At 37.6% G+C, this 21,398-nt stretch overlaps 2 protein-coding genes across 4 annotated transcripts; one reads left to right on the top strand and one right to left on the bottom strand.

Annotated features, from left to right (window-relative positions):
• The first annotated feature begins 385 nt into the window (after positions 1–385).
• On the top strand, positions 386–6,978 carry tmem179bb (transmembrane protein 179Bb). Of its 2 annotated transcripts, none has more exons than XM_052104516.1 (5): positions 386–1,065; positions 1,775–1,971; positions 2,413–2,550; positions 2,806–2,884; positions 4,058–4,179. In XM_052104516.1, exons 1-5 carry the CDS (start codon positions 961–963, stop codon positions 4,061–4,063), a joined length of 525 nt encoding a protein of 174 aa, XP_051960476.1. In that variant the 5' UTR covers positions 386–960; the 3' UTR covers positions 4,064–4,179. The 2 variants fall into 2 exon arrangements, with proteins under 2 accessions (XP_051960476.1, XP_051960475.1); XM_052104515.1 differs by having other exon boundaries at positions 388–1,065; positions 4,015–6,978.
• A 1,193-nt stretch (positions 6,979–8,171) lies between these two features.
• Positions 8,172–21,002, bottom strand: LOC127627938 (transmembrane protein 151B). 2 transcript variants are annotated; one of them, XM_052104561.1, is made up of 2 exons: positions 20,256–21,002; positions 8,172–11,362 (listed from the first exon to the last, which is right to left on the bottom strand). In XM_052104561.1, exons 1-2 carry the CDS (start codon positions 20,328–20,330, stop codon positions 9,758–9,760), a joined length of 1,680 nt encoding a protein of 559 aa, XP_051960521.1. In that variant the 5' UTR covers positions 20,331–21,002; the 3' UTR covers positions 8,172–9,757. The 2 variants fall into 2 exon arrangements, with proteins under 2 accessions (XP_051960521.1, XP_051960522.1); XM_052104562.1 differs by having other exon boundaries at positions 20,271–21,002.
• Positions 21,003–21,398: the final 396 nt, after the last annotated feature.

Below are 21,398 nucleotides of genomic sequence, written 5' to 3'. Positions count from 1 at the left end.
AAACAAAAATATAATAAAAATAATGAAGTGGTAAAAAAAAATCATACCAAATCCAAACATTTTCCTCTTTCCAACTTCCACCGGCTCAACGACAACAGGTGTTAAAATACAAATACAAATTAAGATTTACTATAAATATAAACATAATAATAATAATAATAATAATAATAATACAAAAATTAACCATGGCCTAAAGATAGTTCAACACAAATCTCATACATTTTTGTTTCATAAAATGTCGACAGTGATTGTCATGGACATAATTTTATGTTTTACTATATTGTCAGACTTCATTACCACTTGCTAGTGAAATCTCCAAACTGCAAATGTAGGAACTGAATTTCAACTTGAAAACAGACGTGGTATTGAAAAGTCTTAGTGCAAAGACATAGTTCTCAGGGAAAAAGCAAAGTATGCTTTGTGCTACATCATTAATATAAAATACACCACAGTATGCATGCATGCACCTATAGTTAGCGCAATCATTACCTACGCCCACTTGCGCTTTGCACTGGCACGAAAATTGAGCTTAGAATTATTCAGTGCACATTCTTTGTGTGTAGCCCTGTGCTTTGAGCACTCACAAATATAGAGCTCCACGTCTTTTACTATTACAAGATGTGTGATTCATATAATAAAGTTACAGGTTTCTTATTCTCAGAAAGATGCATGTAATACATCCATAGCAGGTAGGTTCAATATTCAAAACATTAATTTATGTTTTTCTTAATGGCATTCCATATACTCCAGGCTAAATGTTTTGTCTGAGCCTGACCTCAATGCAGTCTTTTAGTATACCTAATAGCAACCTTATGAAATTCTCTTGCCCAATTGTCAATTAATTATAATGAAAGGCAACATTGTTTGGAGGACAAGATCTGCTTTAGACACCATCCACATTGCCACATTAATTTGAAGAGCATATGAATGAGGCATTCGATTGCTTGACTCTGTGAGAGCATGTTCATCATGGGACTACCCTGGCTGCTAGTTTTGGAGCTTGTCCTTTATGCCGGCTGTTTCATCTGTGGGGTTATCGCTGCTGCCTGGCTGACACTCACTCAGGTAACACTACTTATTTTCACAATGTTTGATTGGTGCTTATTTGCATGCAACAACACATTGAAAAAATATTTGAAGTTGAGAAACTAACAAAGAACATTATCAAGGTCCCTTGAGAACTGTGATTTACTAAAAGTTGATCTCTCTGTGTGGAGGAGATATTAAGGTTTAACACAGCCTGTGACATCAGCATGTTTATTGAATTGGTCAAATTATTTTCTTGCTTTTTCTTTTCTTTTTTCATTTTTACACATAAATTGATGTTTAAATAACCTTCGAATATATATTTGAATATATACATAGATATATTTATTTATATGTCTGTAAGAACTTTAAAATATATGCTATTGTTTCATCTTGGATCTGGCAACCCTCTTTGTTTTAGAATTTCATTACCATGTGATAAGCCAGCCTCTTGCACTACATTATAGCTTATTAGAGTCATATGATACAGGGACAGAAAACACACTAACACAGCACTCTCAGAATTCTGCAAGTGCGCAGATCCATGTTTGTGAGACAGGTGTGAATCCTGTTCATATTTGGCGAAAGATCATGTTACACTTTTTAAATGATGCCTAGTTAGATGTTACTTGCTGCACCTTATTAAAAAAGCAGGTTATGCTGCATGCTGCATAAAGAATGAACATTTACTTATGTTTATATTTCTCATATGCAAAAATGGATAATTATTAATTGTTTGTCTTTTTAGGGCCACTTTGATGGACAATGCATCCTTTATGGCAGTGTTCTCTACAATGAATCCAGCCAGACTCTCACAGTGGAGGGCTCCACTTCTCCCTCTGTCTGCTATTTTGTGTCAGCCATAGCTGTGTGCATGGCTATTTACTGCTTTTCCCATATTCTCTACTGGATCTATGCCAGCTGTTTAGATGAGGACTTAAGAAGGTGAATGTTGACTTCTCTGTTCTAAAGAAAGAGAGCTAGACTAACAGTATAAACTCTTAAAGGGATAGTTCATTCCAAAAAGGAATAATTTACTCTCCTTCTTGTTGTTCAAACCTGTATGACTTGATTTCTTCTGTGGAGATTTTAGGCAGAATAATAGCCATATTTTAGTCACCATTCTTTTTATTTGTATGGAAAAAATAAAGCTGTCATTCTGCCTGAAATCTCCTTTTGCGTTTGGAATGGATTTTGAACAACATAAATGTGAAGAAATTATGAAAAAATGTCCATTCTGGTGTAACTATCTCTTTAAAGTAGCTGTTATAATGCTATTACACTGCAACGGCAATGGGAATTAAACTCTGATAGCATTCAGTGGATCAGACTGACATTTTTGCTCTTCTCTCTGCATCTGGAAATGTTTTCTTGTATTTGCTTTAGGGGGACTGTTTCTTTCAACGCGTCTGTAGGAGTTTGTGGGCTTCTTCTATTTTTTCTCTTGGTATCCGGGTGTATTCTCAAGATTGGCAGGGACAGCTTGTGTTTCTCTGTCCTTCATAATGTTCCCTCCACTACCAGGTGATTTCATCACCTTTCTTCTTTGAAAGTTGTTCTGTGATCTTTTGGGGACCCTTTTTACCAAGTGTCTCTAAGAACTGTATACCAAATACATACAAATACAGAAGATCACAGGTTATACAGTCATATTAAAAATTTACTGATGGGCCAACCGAGTGGTTCCTTATGCAAAAAGATTGTTCTCAGTTGCTGTTGATGTTTCAGAGGTAATGTTAAGTGAAAGTTGATTGCCAGACATATTTTGTATTGTTTTAGTTGTGAAGATGCAGAGAATAAGACATGGGCCCATCCCTACACTGGAAATCAGTTCTACACTGGACTGCACAGTACTGAGGTTAGTATTTTACTAAATGATACTTGTCCTTGAACCTGATATAGTATAGCCATTAGAGAATGAAACTGAGGCAGCATTAGCTCTCCTCTTGTGAGCTTATTTCTTAGAGGTGCAAGTGATTTTTTTCAAGTAAAACAATTTTACATCTAAAGAAATAAATGATGCACTTTGACAAATGTTTATAATTATGTACACTCACATTAGAGTAATGTCCTAGACAAGCAATTTTATTTTACATAATGGCAATCTTTAGGTGGTCGCCATGTTGAGATCATACTACCAATCAAACGTGACTTGTACTTTCTCAGTAACCCCCTATTATTGGACATTTCCAGTGGCAGAATAAATAAATCATGGCCGAATAGCAAAAAATACAAAATAATTACTTAAAAAATTGTTCACCCAAAAATGAAAATTCTCTCATCATTAACTCACATTCATGCCATGACAGAATTGTGTGACTTTCTTTCTTCTGCAGAACACAAATTAAGATTTGTAGAAGAATATCTCAGCTCTGTGGGTCCATACAATGCAAGTGAATGGTGACCAGACCTTTGAAGCTTCAAAAAGTACATAAAGGCAGCATAAAAGTAATCCATCAGACTCCAGTGGTTTAATCCATATCCTCAGAAGTGAAATGCTAGTTGTAGATGAGGAGATCAATATTCAAGTCAATTTTTACTATAAATTAGTAAGAATGCAAATTGTCAAAAACAGAAGGAGAATGTGAAAGTGGAGATTTAGAGTAAAAAAGGACTTTAATATTGATCTGCATCTCACCCACACTTATCATATCGCTCCTGAAGATATGGATTTAACCATTGGAGTTGTATGGATTATTTTATGTGGCCTTTATGTGCTTTTTGGACCTTCAAAGTTCTGACCACCATTCACTTGCATTGCATGTACCTACAGAGCTTACATTTTTCTAAAAATCTTCATATGTGTTCAGCAGAAGAAAGTCATACACATCTGGGATGGAATGAGTGTGAGTAAATAATGAGAGCATTTTTATTTTTGGGTGAACTATCCCTTTAAGAAAATAATTGTATTCATTCACACATCATCAGTATATATTATTTTATTGCACTAAACATAAATATATCTGATCTGGTTATCCTTCTTCACAGAGGTCTTTGTGGGTGAGCTTCTTTTTCTGGGTGTTAATTACAGCAGTGATTGTCATACAGAGACGCCAGAACTCACGGCTGAAGGTTTGGGGTGATGATGAGTGGAGCCGTGCTGAGACGGAGCCCTTCCTCCATCGCCCTTCCCGTGCTTAGTACATTTCCAGTGATCACCATCACATGAGCTAGTTATCATGCAATAGTACTTTCAGTACACAGAACTTTCACTTAGATCACAAACAGCACCAACATTTTTGGGTTATTTTTGTTGCAACACCTGAATGTTTCTCCTTGTCAAGTTTATTCCAAAGGACAATCATAGCTATTCACATAAACAAGATATTAATGTATGATGGATGCAATAATGTAGGCCTACACAAAATTCAACAGATGTATTCAAAACTAAGGCTAGGTATCTCAACCCACCTCAATATACGATACGTATTGCGAAACACATTACAATTCAATATATCACGATACATCACAAAATCATAATTTGATTCGATCCAATTCCGATTCACAAGCTTTCAATTCCAATTCATTTGGGTATATTTCAGTTACAATGTCCATTTTGCTTACATACAGTATTAAAGAAATGATCTTATTTGCTAATGCTGAATATCAATGTACATGATATTAAAGCACAAATAGCAGAATATAAATATGGATACATGGTTCTAAAGTATTGATACAATATCATGACAAAGTATTTTGATTTATCAACATATATTTGTTTGACTCATCCCTATTCAAAACCATATCAATGAATATAAACCGATCAGCCACAACATTAAAACCACCTGCCTAATATTGTGTAGGTCCCCCTCGTGCCACCAAAACAACCTCAACCTGCATCTTAGAATAGCATTCTGAGATTATATTCTTCTCACCACAATTGTACAAATACCGTAGATTTTCTCTAATCAGCCAATCGTGTGGCAGCAGTGCAGTGCATAAAATCATTCCGATACGGGACAGGAGCTTCAGTTAATGTTCACATCAACCATCAGAATGGGGGGAAAATGTGATCTCAGTGATTTGGACCGTGGCATGATTGTTAGTCCCAGACAGGCTGGTTTGAGTATTTCTGTAACTGCTGATCTCCTGGGATTTTCATGCACAGTCTCTAGAATTTACTCTGTATGGTGCCAAAAACAAAAAACATCCAGTGAGCAGCAGTTCTGTGGATGGAAATGCCTTGTTGATGAGAGGTCAACAGAGAATGGCCAGACTGGTTCGAACTGACGAAGTCTATGTTAACCGCTCTGTACAACTGTGGTGAGAAGAATAGCATCTCAGAATGAAGGGTTGGTCTTTTATTGATATTCTTTTTCTCCCACACAAGTAAAATGTGAACAATTAACCTCCCTTGAATTGTGAAGTAATATGTCATTCTGTTATTGCAAATAGACTGTAGTAGTTACTATATTGGTATGAACTTTTACATAGTCCTTTATAATAATAAAAAAGGGTTCTATTCCCATTGGTAACATATAACATCTAAATATTAAAATTATACTGTATGCGAAGGGTTTTTTTTATTGTTTCTTGCAAAATAATGAAAGTTATATTTGTTCACTTATACTGGTCTTGTACAAATGTTGTGGAGAAATTAGAGGATTAAAAGAAAACAACAGATCAGTTTAAATTATTGTACAGAATACATCTTTAACTGAAAATGTTTCATCCTGTCACTTATCTACTCGTTGAATTCTGATGGCTCTAAATACAGACAATCTTTTAATCACATCTTGACTCAAAGTTGCTTGCTGAGTTTACGGGCCTGCCTCTCTTTGGCTTCAAACGCCACCTTGGTGTCCATCAAAGCTTCAAACGATCTGTGCATCCCTGCCATGTCTTGTTGAAGCACAGCACTTTGCCCATGTAGACTCTGGCTTTCATTTCTCAGCTGCTGAGCTAGAGCAGCCAATTGGACACTCTCCTCCTGACACTGAGTGTGCAGCTGTATGGCCTGAGAGAGCAAGTGCTCAGCATGATTCACCATCAAGTCCAGCTGGTCCTTTGACATCCTGTGGCTTTCCAATTCACAGCTGCTCTATGCATTCATATTGGTTGATGGAGCATAAAAGATGCAGGATATCAGAAAGTCTAATAACATTTGCCATAAAGTCTAATAACATTTGACACTGTTGAAATGACCATAGACCAGCTGAATCATTAATTGAAATAATTTTACACTTCTGCAAAGCATATTTCAATAAATCTAATCGAAGTCTATTGCCAGGAATCATTTGTATATAAACTTACATGCATAAACGTGTATCCAAATTTACATTAGAGCAATTTAAACAAGTTATTCTGATTTTACAGATTTCTTAGACTGTAAAAAAGTTTCAGAGGAATGCAGAGATTTCGCAGCACATAAGTATTTTAAAGTGTTGTTGTGTTCTCATTACTGTCACAAGCACAACATGCTCTGTAGTCTCTTGTGACCTAAATCTCTGATGGCAGCACTAGTCTGAATCATCAGGCTCAAGAGGTAACAAGCTGCTTACTGAAAAGCTTACCTCAGCGCCTTTCTTCATTACGAACACTATCAATTCCCTTCTGTATAAGATATCATTTATTTTGCTGTTGAATATACCCTTCTTTTTATTTTAAAGCAACAACTGTATTTCTAGAGATAGCAATGGTTGGAATGCAGTGCTAATTGGAAGAGGATGACTAATAGGCAACTATTAATAACAGGATTCTCTGTCTAGCAATAACAGTTTAATGAACCATGATATAAAATGGTCATCTGGCTATGTCCATATTTAAAATTGTTGTCTAATTCATGTAGTTTAATAGTATAGTGTATTCAGTAGTGTATTGCTCAATGTTGTAAATGATTGAATGTTTGTGAAGTGAATGCATGGTTTAGATGTTTGACTTACCAACTTAAACAGCAGACTAGTATGTCCTTTTTATTTCCACCGCACAGACACAATAAATGTTCCAATTGGCTCTCTCTCCCTTTCTACACTATATTTGTCATCAGCAGTGAGGCTTACTTCTCTGTCCTTTAAATCCAGATTATGAACCGAGGGAGAGGAGGTGATTCCTCAACCATATATGTTCCCTGTAGGTTCCTGGCATTGGACACGATTAAGAAATAGGTTTGCAATCAATCAAAACATTAGACAATTCTTCTGTCATAACTTTGCCTTTTAAAGCATTTTATATTTAGAATGAATGTCCTCATAAATATTTTAACCAAGGCTTCACTGTGGGAAAACCACCACTAGGTGGACCCATTGGGCAATCTCACGTGAATGAACCTTTAGCAAAGTGGTGAGTTTGGGGTTTGATCGTGTATGATGCATTTGATATTTGTTAACCCACAATAATTACAAAACAAAGGGACTGAAAACACCTTAGCAAATGCAACATTAGAAATACCTAAAACACAGAGATTCATTTCTTCACTAAGAGTGCAGCTGTTTGCTAATTCACCAAGTGCTTCCTGTCTGCATTGATCCAATCCTAAAAACAACTCTGATCATTAGCCTAGTGTTACAGAGACTAAATCCAGCATTTCAGAGGATTATTAATTTATCTACTTTCAGAATGATTCAAAGTCAAATGAAGCAAAGTCAAGGTCCCATCAAGTCAGAGAAATATAAAAAAAATCATAAAAGCACTTGTGCTTGCATGCTATGACTGCATGCATTAATATTGAATAATGGCCACAGAATCCAGCCTGTGTAATAAGTAAATATTATTCTACCCAACAAAGGTGAAATGCAGTAACTATAGCAACATTAAAATTGAGAAAAATTGGCTTCAATGTTTGATTGCCAACTGACCAAAGTGTGGATTACAAATAGTCTAGAGACCGCGCATGTGCATTAGTTATACAAGTGGAAAAATTGTGGGGGGTTTAGCGTAATCTGAGGTAAAGAAGCACAATTTATGATTCCAGTGCTGTCAGATTTTACTGCTAGTTTGAAATATGTTCTTTGATCGTAATGTTGACCAACCGTTTTGGAGATTTCGGTCTTTCCCCATTCAAGTAGATGGCATCTGCACTTGCATTCCGCTTGTTTACATGCCCGAGAGCATTCCAAAGATGGCTGCCAGTGGAATGCAGCAAATTAGAAAATAACTTAAGTGAATTTTAAAATAAATAAAAAGAATAAAACAACAGTCACTGAACATTTGTTAATGGTTTGACTTTATTAAGAGCCTCATGGTCATGACCACTGTACTCATTTCCTCATCACTGAGATATGTTAGTGCTTGAAATAGTAGCATTTGATTAGTAGAAATCCTACAAACAATACAGCTACGCTCTCGGTGTGTGCTTTGGACTTGACCTTTGTCACCAGGTTTTTTTTATTTTTAAATAACATCCTTTCCATGTGCAAAGCTGTTTTACATTCGTTCCTTCAGTGTCGTCAAGGCTGTCTATTAAAAGGACAGCATTTGTTCCACATCAGTCCCTGCTCGGTTTGTAATGTGGGTGGCGCTTTGTGCTTGTGCTGACCTACACACCTATTATTTATGTTTGTTTGCTTGTCTAGGCAATTATGTGCATGTTACTGATGTGACTACATGGGACAGTGGATTGTTTTACTACTCTGTATCTTGTGTTGACCATTTCTTCTATTAGCAATACTTTTATCAATTTTAAACAGGCTTAAGCCCATATTATAAATATTCTAACAGCCTAAGGAAGAATGCAAAAGAAGACCTACAGATGGATTGGTGTACCCATCTTCAATCATTCTTGTGTGCAGAGGAATAAAAAGGAATACAAAAGGAAAGTAAGCTGCTGCTGAACAGATCTACTCTTAGCTGGCTGCAGTAGACTTGAGGCTGACATTATAAACCCCTAAGGCAGACATAAGTGAAGTTATAAGCACTGTGCTTATACCAGGCAATTAAAAAGATCAAGAGGCAAAAATAAGTCATTAACCAGGACAGTGGATTAAAGCACAGTGACAAACAGTGAGGTATTACAATTCACAAGCTTACTACATTCACATCATAATAATTATTACCATCACCCTTTATTATAATAATAAAAACAAACAAAAAAACTTTTCCCCCTGAGAACCATTTGGTTTTGTTTTGTCTGCTCTTTTCTATAAAGTATTCAGCAACAATCTAAGATTTCAATCTTCACGCTTTCTAATTTGTCTACTTTAGGAAATACAGTTTATATCTAAGCCTCATTTCCACAGTCTCTTTATTCATATGATTCTATAAGTATTATGTACTGTGCAAGCATGGGCTTTCACTTAAATGGTCAGTCCCAAAAGTTGCAGACCTAATAAGTAGGTTGCAGACACCCAGCTTGTCATGTAAACTACATTTCTCCCATGGCCAAAAGATGGACACAATTAACTCTGTTTGTTATGGACAGGATTTGACAGAGATTTCAAGAATTGAAATTAACATTTCTATAGGGCACTGATGTTCCATGCCTATTAGATATTTCTACTAGGTATTTACTACACATGCTGTATAATTAGCGTCAGTCTGTATCAAGTCAGAGCAATTGACATGGATATGACATGACCATGTTACACATTCATTAACAAATGAATTGAATTTCAGTGTTACACATTGACAATCTTTCAGGTTCATAACCTGTGTGTATATTCCTCATTTTATTTCTAATCCTCGACCCATTCAATCTTCCTATCTGTTCTAGGTCTGTTCTGCCCTCATATGTCAACTGTTCTCTACTTCATAAAAAGTCAATGCATACATTATTTTCTTTGTTATATCAGTTCTTTTAGCCTGTGTCAATGCCATGCCCCCCATGACAGCTTTCTTCCCCATGAACGATCAGAACTGGAAAGTACAAAGCATCCTGGTAGGTGGGTGGCCCGTCTCTATCATCATCCCTAATATCTCCGTTCTCTCCCTCTTCCACCTGTTCCTGGCCTCTCTCCTCATCTTCTAGACTCTCACTCTCCAATACGCCTCTCCTTTCCTCATCTGGCACTCTGAAACCAAGACCAAGGAAACCGCCACCTCCCTCTTCCACCCTGCTGGCCATCCCTCCCACAAGGCTTCTTGAATGAAAAAGACAAGGATGGCGGTTTCTTGTGGTATGTAAACGCCCAAGTGAGAAACCACTGCGACTAAGAGACAGCCTACCCCCAGGCCGAATGGGGAATGAGTTTGTCCCTGTGGCCATGTTCCCCCTAACCCAGGATGGGAGCGAGGAGCTGCTTGTCGACCTACGACACCTAGGGCAGCTCTGAAGGAAGTAGCTGGAATTACGTTGCATATGTGCTGCCATTGCGACAGACAATGGGGTGTTTGTATTCATTTCCAAATCCATAAGCAAGGCCTCAGAGTAGCTAGGCACCATCTGCTGGTTACAGCGAATGTGCCATTCCAGTTCAGTCATATCCACTGTGTTGACCCGTGATATGACACGCAGGGTGGGACCCCCAGTGCCTTGCTCAAAGCCTGTAGAGTAGTTCCCAGTTTCTGTATTATCATTGTCATTTGCATCCTCATTCTCGCCGAACAATTTTTCAACATGGTAGTGGACATAAGCCGTGCGGTACTCCGCAATCACGCGAAGAGGCCATGACAGCAAAAACGCAGAGGCAAGCCAGTACACCCAGTGTCGTGTGTACCAGGGTGGCCATGATGGGTCGGGAAATGCCAACATGTGTTCCTGAAAGTCCACATTTTTTAGATGCATACCTTCCCGTGCCTCCATGTAGTCGTCCAAACCCTCGTTGTCACCGAAGAAGCGCGCTCTTTGTGTGAGGTAGGCAGTCTCAGCACGGCCACTGGCAAAGCTGAAGCACTTGGTGAAACGCAAGCGTGTGACAGGATGTTCCAATAGGCCCTGCAGCTCTTTGGAAACATCTTTGACTCCAAGGTGTGAGTAATCAAACTCAGAGCTTGTGGCATGCGTATTGACCCTTTCATGATACACCTGTGTGGTGGTGTAGGCATCTCCATTCCGGTAGCGTGTAACCTGTCTTGTACGTCGTACATAGTGGTAGCTGATGGCCTTCCACCAGATGCAAGGAGTGGCCTGCTGCAGCCGCTGTATCCTGTCGTACACATCATTGATTTCCACCTTGGCAAGGTTAGCCGTTTTAGAGTAACAGTGCCAGCACTCCACCAAATAGACTACATAGAGCATAGCCAGGAAGGCCACAGGGATATATACATAACCATTGGAACATGGGCTGTCATGGTAGAGTCGGGCACGGTCTCCGTTGAAATCAGACGCCATTACAGTGATGCGGTAGAGGGAGCACCAGCCTAGTGTGCCAAAGCAGCCATACATGAGCAAGGTGAGTAGCAGGCACTTCCAATGGGACTCTCGGCACAGTGATCCACTAAGGGACTGCTTGAGGGGACGCTGCTGTAGGTGGAAAGGGAGAGGGGTGTAGATATAGGTGGTAATGTAGATGGAATATCGGAGATGGCAGCATTGATGTCCAAATGGAAAGAAAATTAAATGGGGCAGGGTTCAGGAGTTGGGATGGTGTTGGACAGTATGGTTCAGATGCACATTTGGTGCATTAGAAGGTAGATGTCAGAGCCAAAAGGAAGCAGAGGGGAGAATGGTTAGAGGGATAGGAAGAACAGGGAAAGAAGAAAAAGGAAAGAGTACAAATCAGTTCAAGGAAAATCAAAACATTTGACATATTTTAGATGATTCAAAGAACAAGTATATCTTGTTTGTATTAGAACATGCACAACTGAGTGCAGGCTGCTAAATTCACTCCAACATGCAGCAGAGAGAACTCAGTAATAGATCATTCTCCTGAGGGCTGAATACATTTCCTGGCTGCTCGTAACCCAAACCATGACTCCTTTTAAAATGCTCTGTATGACTTTGGAAGGGAAGTCTAGAAGCTTTTAGACCTCACTGAGTGCATCATCTCGAGTAAATGCATATGGATCTCTACTGCCTTGTCTGACCCCAGTGGTGGCTTAAGATATTGAGACCAAATGGGCAAAGAAGAACTGATTCCAGACTATACTGGGAAGAAGAAAAAAATAGACATATGAAAACACAAACAGGTACAGCACAAAAAGACCTTGATTCTCAGCCAAAAAAAAAAGGGTGCAATAAAAAAAAAAGAAGTCTTCCTACCATCCTCGGTCTGTCCTTTTAAGTGCTGTCTCTTCTCTAACACACACACACACTCACAGGCTAATAGTATGTGCAATGCCCTTGCTGTGAGAAACTACAGCACTAAAAGCAGGCTGCAGCCCAAGCGTGGTATGGAGGCTGTGCTCCTCTTGGCAGGAGTTTAATTGTGCCTTTTACAAGGACAAGAGAGCAAACTGGCATGGGAGAGATAAAATCCATTAGGGCCTGCAGTGAACTTATATTGAGCCTATATTACCATGTGCACAAACTATGATCTATGCACTTTACATTCAATTAATAGCATTTAGGGCATAATGTTGATGTCCACAAAAGAAAAAAAAAAAGACATGTCCATCTTTTATATATAAGTCATAGTTATAGTAAATAACTTACAATGAAAGTTATTGGGGCCTGTACATTAACATTTCAATACACACGGTTTCAAATGTATAGCCACAAGATGAGAGCATTATACATGTTAGCATAATTTTAGTGTGATAAAATCGGTTACAATTCTTATCTGTGCAGGGGCATGTCCAGATGCGCAGGCATGGGACATCCCTAGAATTTGATTGGCTACCCCAGGTGCCACCCCAAATTCAAAACTATAATTGGTAATTTCCCAAACCAGAAGCAGGCCTTTAAATAAACCAGGTAAAACCTTGTTGGTTTAAATCGGAGCAGGAAGCAGTGTCAGATAATGACAGTTAATCGAAACACTGCATACAGTCAGCCAAAATGAATTATGCTTGAAATATGGCCCTGCACGTCACATCCGAGAGAACGCAACACTGAAGCGTACATGTAAATTGGGCTTGACAAAATCAGGTAAGGAACCATTTCACTATAAACAACCGTTCCATTCACTGCAAACACCAAACAACATGAAAACAAGCATTATGGTCAACAGTCCTTTCACCCGTGCTTGAAGTGTACAGGCTAGTACTCGATTGCATCCTAATTAGACAAAAACTATAATGCTGTAATCTTCTGCATTATCTTATTCTGGATAAGACCCATACATTAAGATATGAAATGTCTGACTGACATGTTAAACCAATCACACTTCACTTTCTTACTTGATGTTTCAGGGTGTGTATAACATCGGTTTGTCAAACATGTGAGAATATCTCATTTACATACAACTATGTGCCTCAAACAAAGTTTTTAAATATCTTTAAAATATACAATGCCAAGAACCTTGTAAACTTTGGCAGGTTCTTTATCATAATCATGTTTTGGAGTTAACAAAATTAATAGGTTAAAAGTTTTGAATTTGCAGATATGTGTCTTCATATAGCCTAGATTTATTTCCTTTTTGTAATAGAATGCATTCTGTCTTAATTCATCTAGCCTAGTATGTATTTTAAGAAAATTAGCTAAATAAAATGTATTTGGAAATCAAGAAAATTAAGTAAATTATTTCTTATTACCTTTGGCAGTACCAATATATGGCTATACGGAGTACACAAAACTGAAATATTTGCACATTCATAATGTTTAGGCCTATGAAATAGAAATAGATTCATTATTGTTTTAAATGTCTCAAAATAAAATAGCCTGCTTGAAAGTATTACGTCATGCCAGGGTCGCTTCATCTCTCCAAAACTGCACAGAACTACCATATGTTCAAAGTTAAGTTTTGCGCTGTTCTTAAAAGAGACAGTAACCATATTAGCGGTGTCTATAGCATTTATGCAGTTTTAGGAGACACTACTTACAGAAAAATTATACAGAAAAAAAACAACAACAAAATAAATTAAATACATGCTATTTGGAGACTTTTGTGTTTTTCAGTATTACCATTTAATAAAAATAAATCCATTATTTAACTAAATAACATTCAAATAGTAAAATTCCTGAAAATGTACAATTATTATTATTATTATTATTATTATTATTATTAATAAAATTTAACAAAATTCTTTATTATTATTAATAATAATATCAGGGATGTTGAGTTACGCTTCATGCCAGTGATGCCACCGTTGTATGAATCTATGTCCCCCTCAGTCAAAAAAAGTAATGACAATAAAATATATTAGATTGAACTTTACACAGATATAGATAGTAAGCGATTTTATCAAACAAAAATTATGTAAACATGTATAATGTTTGCCTCTTGTGGCTATACTATATTTTAGCCTTTAAGGACTAGCCCCCTTCACTTCCATTGTAAGTGCCTTTCTGTAACTGCCATTTTTTAATAAATGTTTTGGGTAATCAACATTATGCCACAAAGGCTGTCAATTGTGCTTAACTTGGACTGAACCAAGAACATTCCTTTAAAGCTTGAGTAACTTTTTCTGTTTAAATACTTTCTCTTATCCTAGCTAAATATGCAGAGACAACAACTGTAGGTTATAAAAACTGTCTCTGTGGCACTATAAACACTCCTCTGTTTGTTTTGGATGACCCTTCAGCCCGTCACAACAACATTAGTACAACCAATAGCGTGATACAAGAAATATGATAAGAGCATTTTCCAATTATTCTAGCATATATTTCGAAAGTAACATTCAAAAGCACATTCAGAAATATTTTAGATTTACTTTCTGTAAATTTTGGATCATAAAGTATCATTACTCTTCCAAATGTTACCAAAATATGCAGAATTATGACAAATGTATTTATGCATTTCATATCAAGTATTGAATACTGTTGGTACCACAAGAAAATGTGTACTAAGAGACGAGAATTATGATCAACAAGAAGAAATTCTGGATCATGTAATTAGGGCTTCAGGAAACTTTACACAGAACAAAATGGCAGCAATGAATAAATAGTGGATAAAGCCAGCCTGGTATTTCAGAGTCACTCTTATAAGTTAAATTATTGAGATGCCCCAAGAATGTCTGGTGTCAATTGACCATGTGCACTTGATTGCTTTTCATATGAGTGACAATACTGTGGGTGGGCATGATAAAAAAAAAAGTCAAGCCCAACTGTGTGTGCGCGCGTGTGTTTTCCTGCGCATGTGTATGAGTCAAATGATTATTTGCTCTCTTGGGACAGTGTATCAGAGAGCAAAAACAAAAGCCACTATTTGTCTTCATTAACTTGTAAGCTGTGAGTGTAGAAACTTCGCTTCCATGTCTAATTGTGTGTAAAGCATTTTGGAATGAAGGACATTGGGGTCATAAAATATTCAGTCTCCACAAATGATATTGAGTGCAAAACATGTCATTCTTTGGGATACAAAGCATACTAGCCAGTCAAAAGATATACAAGAGGGGCTAGTTAAGTGACGTGAGGATAAAGTAAGACACATAAAGAGCGGAGGAGACACGTTTAGTCATAAATTAAAACAGGATGGCCTGAGTGCCCTCTTAAAATCTTGATTGCCTTGTCAGCATACATATCATTTTCTATCTAACCAAGAGAGCTTCTCAAAATGATGTGTCCACCCACCCACAAGGCAACATAAATGAAGAATCCAGACTCATGTGCGAACACACAAAGCATACAACACAAACTGTAAAGTGAGAGTTGTCACAAAACAGCGGCAGTTAAAATTATCGATACGTCTGTAAGTGACAATGTAACGAAAACATTATGAAAACTCAACATTTACAAAAATGTCCCATCCCCCACTCTGTCTCTCATTCCATTGATCGGTCTGTAACAAAATACAGGGGTAAACTCAGCAACTGTTGGTGTGAGTGAGAGAAGGAGTGAGAGGCTCATATTTTCACATAGAATATAACAGGAACAATGCAATGAAAACCAGAGTCTGCCTGAAGAGTAGGCATGTGTTAATTATTGTGTTTTTAATTAACTACACAGTGGATTAACTTCAAGTGCCCAGAAAATAATGAATGCCCCACTGAAACCTGACCTCCTGTTATCTTGGAAAATATTGTGAGCCAAGTGGGAAGTCAAATTGAGAAAGCAGACTGAGCCAGAATGTGTCAGAAAATTAGTGAGTAAAGAATGCATGCCATTACAAATTAATGATTTGTCTGTTATGCAAATCTTTAAGGCAAGATTGTATCGTATCAGAGATTTTTACTAGCCCAAGTACATTAGCCTGGTATCTGACCTGATTCCAATACCAGTATTGGGACATCCCTACAATTTACATATGGGATGCATGTCTTACAGTCAGTATTGGCTGGGTTTTTACATTTAAAAAAGTAATGTAATGCATTACATTTTTATTTATTGTAATCAGATTCCAGTTATGAAAACTCCAAACCAGCAGCAAAGATATAGGGAGTCTGTAACCTAACCCTTTCCTTAAATGCGTGTGGAAGTGATACCCTCTTTTGGAGTTGACACAACCCCCTTTGGAGTAACCCCGCCCTCTTTTGGAGATCCCACCCCTATTTGGAGATCTACAGCCTGCAGTTATACCTACTTTATCAGACCTAGGGTGGTAAGGGGGTGTCCTAAGTTTCTGGGGGGCAATGCTGTCACTTGCTTAATTTACCCTTTGCTAAGCTCCGCCCCCCTTAGTTATGGTCGCTCACTCTGACAAGCTCTGCAGAACTCCCCATAAGAATGAATGGGAGATTGCTATGAATGGCGCAGTTTTTTGCTAAATATTTTGGATAATGGATTATATTACCAAGTAGTCTGGAATGAAGAGTGACATTGTAATACATATTTATCTGACATTTTTTGTAACAGAAATCGTTAAATTACAGTCATTTGATTGAAAACGGAGACGGTGAAACAGAGTAAAGAAAAACTATTATCGCAGATAATTTGATAGCGATTACACACCAGATTACATTAATGTAGGTGAACAGAACTGATTATAACATCTCATAACACGTTCATTTTGATGCTGTGAACTGTTTCGCCTTTACTAAGACCTGAAACAATACATAAATGAACATTCAGTTATTAACTTCAATTTACCTTGGAGGAAATGTAGGTGTCCTCACTAATGTTATTCATGCTCATTTGGGAATGAAGAATGACACAGTTTAATCAATAGTATGCTCCTCTTGACATTTAAGGTTTTTTTTTAAAGAAAGAAAAACACTGCATGTATCCTCTCCAGGTACCTCCAGTCACTATTAAAAATGACCCGTCAACATTAATTTTTTTTTAACATTTTGATCAAATCCAGCTTAAAACTACTCAACCACACATTACTCCCATAGGCTCTCATTGTAAATAGCAAACATCTCAGAGTAATGGTGGCCAGGCAACCGTTGCCAAGACATGATTGGTCAGAAATGCTTTTAAGCCCTCTGGGGTCGGCAAACGCGCCGGCGCGTTTTGCTGTTTTTTTTTCACATAGCAGCAACATAGACTTAAAATACGCCGTCATTTATGGTCATATAAATACAATCAATACATGATTATAAACTATAGAGGGTCTTCTTTTTTTGTGTACACTCATATTAACATCAAAACCTTGTGTTTTTTTTTAATAAATAAAATAAAAAGGTTGAGCTTTCAGCAGTCTCTGTGTTCACGATCATATTTCAGAAACACGTCACTAAAATTAACTTAAACTCCGCGAATTCTTCTCACACAAACATGAAACATATGTTTAAAGAAAGCTTAAAATGTCTACTTTTAAATAAAACAATTCAAATTTAAAACAAATATTCTCCTGCAATGTAATCTGTATGAAACAAAGCGATGTACGGTTTTCCTGGCACAGCTTCATTATCTCTAATGTGATCCCACCCACCAGCAGAGCGCGCCATTCATAAGCTAATGTGCTGAGGCGATCAAGGGAAAAGTACACGCCCCCGACTGCGAGATTTGATGTAAACACAACACAACTCAACTTTTCTGCCTGTTTGTAACAATACACAGGCGATCAAACTCTTGGCTATTAAGGAAGAGTTAACATTTTTCTGAGAAGAGCGGGACTCTGATGAACGTTTGTATTTTGAAGAGTGACTTGATCCAGCAGAGGATACAATTTCAAACGAGTAAGTCGTTTAGTTTTCATTAGCTGACATGCTATTTTATATAAACATGTACATATTTTACTAGTGGGACTGTTTCCAGACAGGATTCAAAGTATTGACATGTCCTAATAGGCAAGTTTTAGTTACATATAAATGTTGTTATTTACATTGTATGCTGTATGATATAAATATGATATGTAATATGATATAAAAATAATATGAATGTTTAGATTATATTTTAATGTGTTTATGCTGCCTTGTTATCATCAACAAAGCTTGTGCTTGCAAATATGTGTTTAGGTTAAATGAGTAAAATGCACTTTAAATATGCCCATATTAGAAAATCAGCATATTATCATATGTATTTTGGATCAAATAAATGCAGCCTTGGTGAGCAGAAGAGACTTATTTTAATGGTAGTGTAGGTCTAAAATTAAGTAAAGTCTTTATGTAAAGAAAATATATAGTCAGATTACTTCTTTTAACTTAAAACTTGATTTTGATCATTAAGTCTCCTCACATTTATTCTCTTTCTGTCACATTCCTCATTGATAGGCCCAGGGGAGAGGTCTTTTGTGTCCTCAGGTGTAAATCACCTCAATATTCATGATAGTTCATGCCTCCTCGCATATTACCATTCAGCACTAAAATTGTCACACAAAAGTTAAATGACTATATTGTTTTGTATGAATGAGTGATCAGGATGATTTTTCACATCATTTTGTAGCAAAAACTCAAGGCTACAAGATCCAGTTCTCAAAAGTCTTGTGGACAAATGTTTAGTATGTGTTATATGGCCTTATTTCAGTGACTTAACATTTTCGTTTTTTCAAAAACCACGCATAAACGTTATTTTCTCAAAAATACAAACCTGTACATACATGTTGCTCACATATTATTGTAGCCCAGTTTGTGCTGAAGACAGTGTTATCAGACTTTAGACATTAATATGTTCTTAAGCAACTGAAAAAAGCACAAATGTCAAGGCATGTCAAAACTTCTCCAGGGCCCAAAACATCCTCAGACCCCAGAGGGTTAAGGCAGGGCTTAGTGAAGGGTCTTTCCAATAGGCCTACTTTGATGTGTTGAAAAGCTCCTGGTTAAAATGAGCAAGGTCAGATCAAGGTAATTATTCTTAGCAGAAAATGTCATTAATAACATATCTATGGTCAGTCTGGGGACAAATGACCATGTTCGATCAGTATGAGGAGGACTTCAGATCACATCTCTGAAAGGTGACAAAGAGAATTAACCTCTTGAGCCAATACTTCCTATAGCAGGTCTATGATCTCATTCTGTGAGGGGGGTCATACAGATGTGGCAAAATGCAGAGACATGGTTATGGGGGTGCATCCTTTTTCAATAGCTCTCATTTATTCATGGTTCCCATAACGACACAGCATATGGCCATGTCACAGGGCCCCTTCCCTTTGTAGAATGGCTATTCCCATCTATAACGAAATGAACAAAAGTGATCACTAATGTATAAGCCCATGTAGTATTAAAGGGATAGTTCACCCAAAAATTCTCTCATCATTTAATCACACTCACGCCGTCCCAGAAGTGCATCACATTCTTTCTTCTGCGGAGCACAAATGAAGCTCAAAAAAGCAGCATAAAAGTAAGCCATAATACTCCAGAGATTAAATCCATGTCTTCAGAAGTTATATGATAAGTGTGGATAAGAAACTGATTAATATTTAAGTGCCTCCCAGCCCAGTAGGTGGCAACATGCACAAAGAATGCGAATCTCCAAAAACAAAATAAGAATGTGGACTTTTATATTTATCTGTTTCTCACCCACACCTATCACATCATTTCAGACATTGAGTTAACCACTGGAGTTTTATAGATTACTTTAATGCGTCCTTTATGTGCTATTTGCTTTAAAGGTCTGGCCACCATTAACTTGCATTGTATAGGCATACAGAGCGGAGATATTCTTCAAAAATATTAGTTTGTGTTCTGCAGAAGGAAGAACGTCATACCCATCAGGGATGGCAAGAGGGCAAGTAAATGATGAGAGAATTTGCATTTTTGGTTGAACTATCCCTTTAAGTTAAACAAGGTGGCATCTTTAAGTAAACAAATGTAAATAACACCTATTGTAGTGTTCAGTGCACCATTTCACACACCTGAGCTTGAATTGGCTGACATATCTCGTAATAGTAATTGTTAATGTGACTTGTGTCCTTGCAAACCACTATCTTTTACACATTCACAAGACAAATGTAACGCAAACAAAGGGGGAACTCGATTGTAGACTGTTTACCTACATTTTCAAGACTTACCTCCTCCCTTCCAGCCCCATTTAATGTGGGCGCTTCTCCCGTCACCGTTACCCCTTGCATTATTTAATAACATGTATGTCCAGTACGAAAAATAGCGCTGGGGTCCACCGTCAGGACCTCTCCGTAACCTACTTCACCCCATCAGCTGCGAGTGCAACCACGTTTCTACGGTGGTCAAATGCACGGTACACAAGCATCTCCCCAAAGATATGTCCTTTTCTTTTCGTGTCTTACAGAGGTTATCACATCACCTAATCCGAATGTGCGATGTTTTTGAATTCTACTCCAGCCCAGGACCAAGAATAACGGGTAACTGTTGCGCTTGATTTACCCTCAGCTTGTTGTTTGTCAAACCCACCGCGAGCTTGAGACAGAGCAATGGCTGGATAAGCGCGCGTGCATCGCTCTGACCAGCCGTCTTTCTCGAAGGCTGGCGTTCACCCTGTGTCGTAATCAGCGGCAGCGAGATTAATCTCCTTTTACCAGTATTCACATTTTAATTATGAACAATTCGACGTGTGGAAATGGCCGAATCCTCGGCCTCTCCTTCCCGAGCATCGCGTATTTTCCACTTCAACCTCTCTTTTCACCTGAACGATCTCCTTGCGGACTTCGCTCTGACGTCATCCTTAAACGCGCCTGCCAACACTAATAATTGGGCAATTCATACCCGCTGGCAGAGAGAATACACATGGTAAAGGCGTTTTTCAATTCAGTTCTGTGCTTTCTTGGTCAGCATTAAAGTACAGTATCTATGCAAGATTTAATGGTGAAAAATCGTTGTTTTCTACACGTTTGAAACAGCATATAAATAGGCCAACCACAATTTCCAATGAGCAAAGAGAACACGAGTCGTCTCATAGAACCACTCAAACAATATGTTGACCAAATTTATATTTAATGTACTGTATATAAGCAAAGTATCAAAAATACCAAAGAACAGCTTGGAACTTAATAAATAGGCTATTCAGTATTTAATCGAGTATGTCCTTCATATAGAATCAAGCAATGATCCGTAAACGGATAAATCTGTAAAAACATACACATTTATTGGTTAGGGACGCTGATCCATGAGATCATTGTGTCATGTCTTAAGTTTGATTTTGAGGTAATTTTATCTAATATTTA

The sequence above is a fragment of the Xyrauchen texanus genome, chromosome 34 (genome assembly GCF_025860055.1).
Source record: "Xyrauchen texanus isolate HMW12.3.18 chromosome 34, RBS_HiC_50CHRs, whole genome shotgun sequence".
Classification (NCBI taxonomy): Eukaryota; Metazoa; Chordata; class Actinopteri; order Cypriniformes; family Catostomidae; genus Xyrauchen; species Xyrauchen texanus.
This window is presented reverse-complemented; position numbering and strand designations above follow the sequence as displayed.

What these genes read in the sequence shown, in the direction of transcription:
- LOC127627938 (XM_052104561.1), bottom strand. Translation starts at nt 20,330, where the DNA reads ATGCAAGGGGTAACGGTGACGGGAGAAGCGCCCACATTAAATGGGGCT. An exon ending in AGGAGGTAAGTCTTGAAAAT is followed by an intron (nt 11,363 to 20,255) that starts GTAGGTAAACAG and finishes TTCCACCTACAG; the next exon opens with CAGCGTCCCCTCAAGCAGTC.
- tmem179bb (XM_052104515.1), top strand. Translation starts at nt 961, where the DNA reads ATGTTCATCATGGGACTACCCTGGCTGCTAGTTTTGGAGCTTGTCCTT. An exon ending in CCTGGCTGACACTCACTCAG is followed by an intron (nt 1,066 to 1,774) that starts GTAACACTACTT and finishes TTGTCTTTTTAG; the next exon opens with GGCCACTTTGATGGACAATG. An exon ending in TTAGATGAGGACTTAAGAAG is followed by an intron (nt 1,972 to 2,412) that starts GTGAATGTTGAC and finishes TATTTGCTTTAG; the next exon opens with GGGGACTGTTTCTTTCAACG.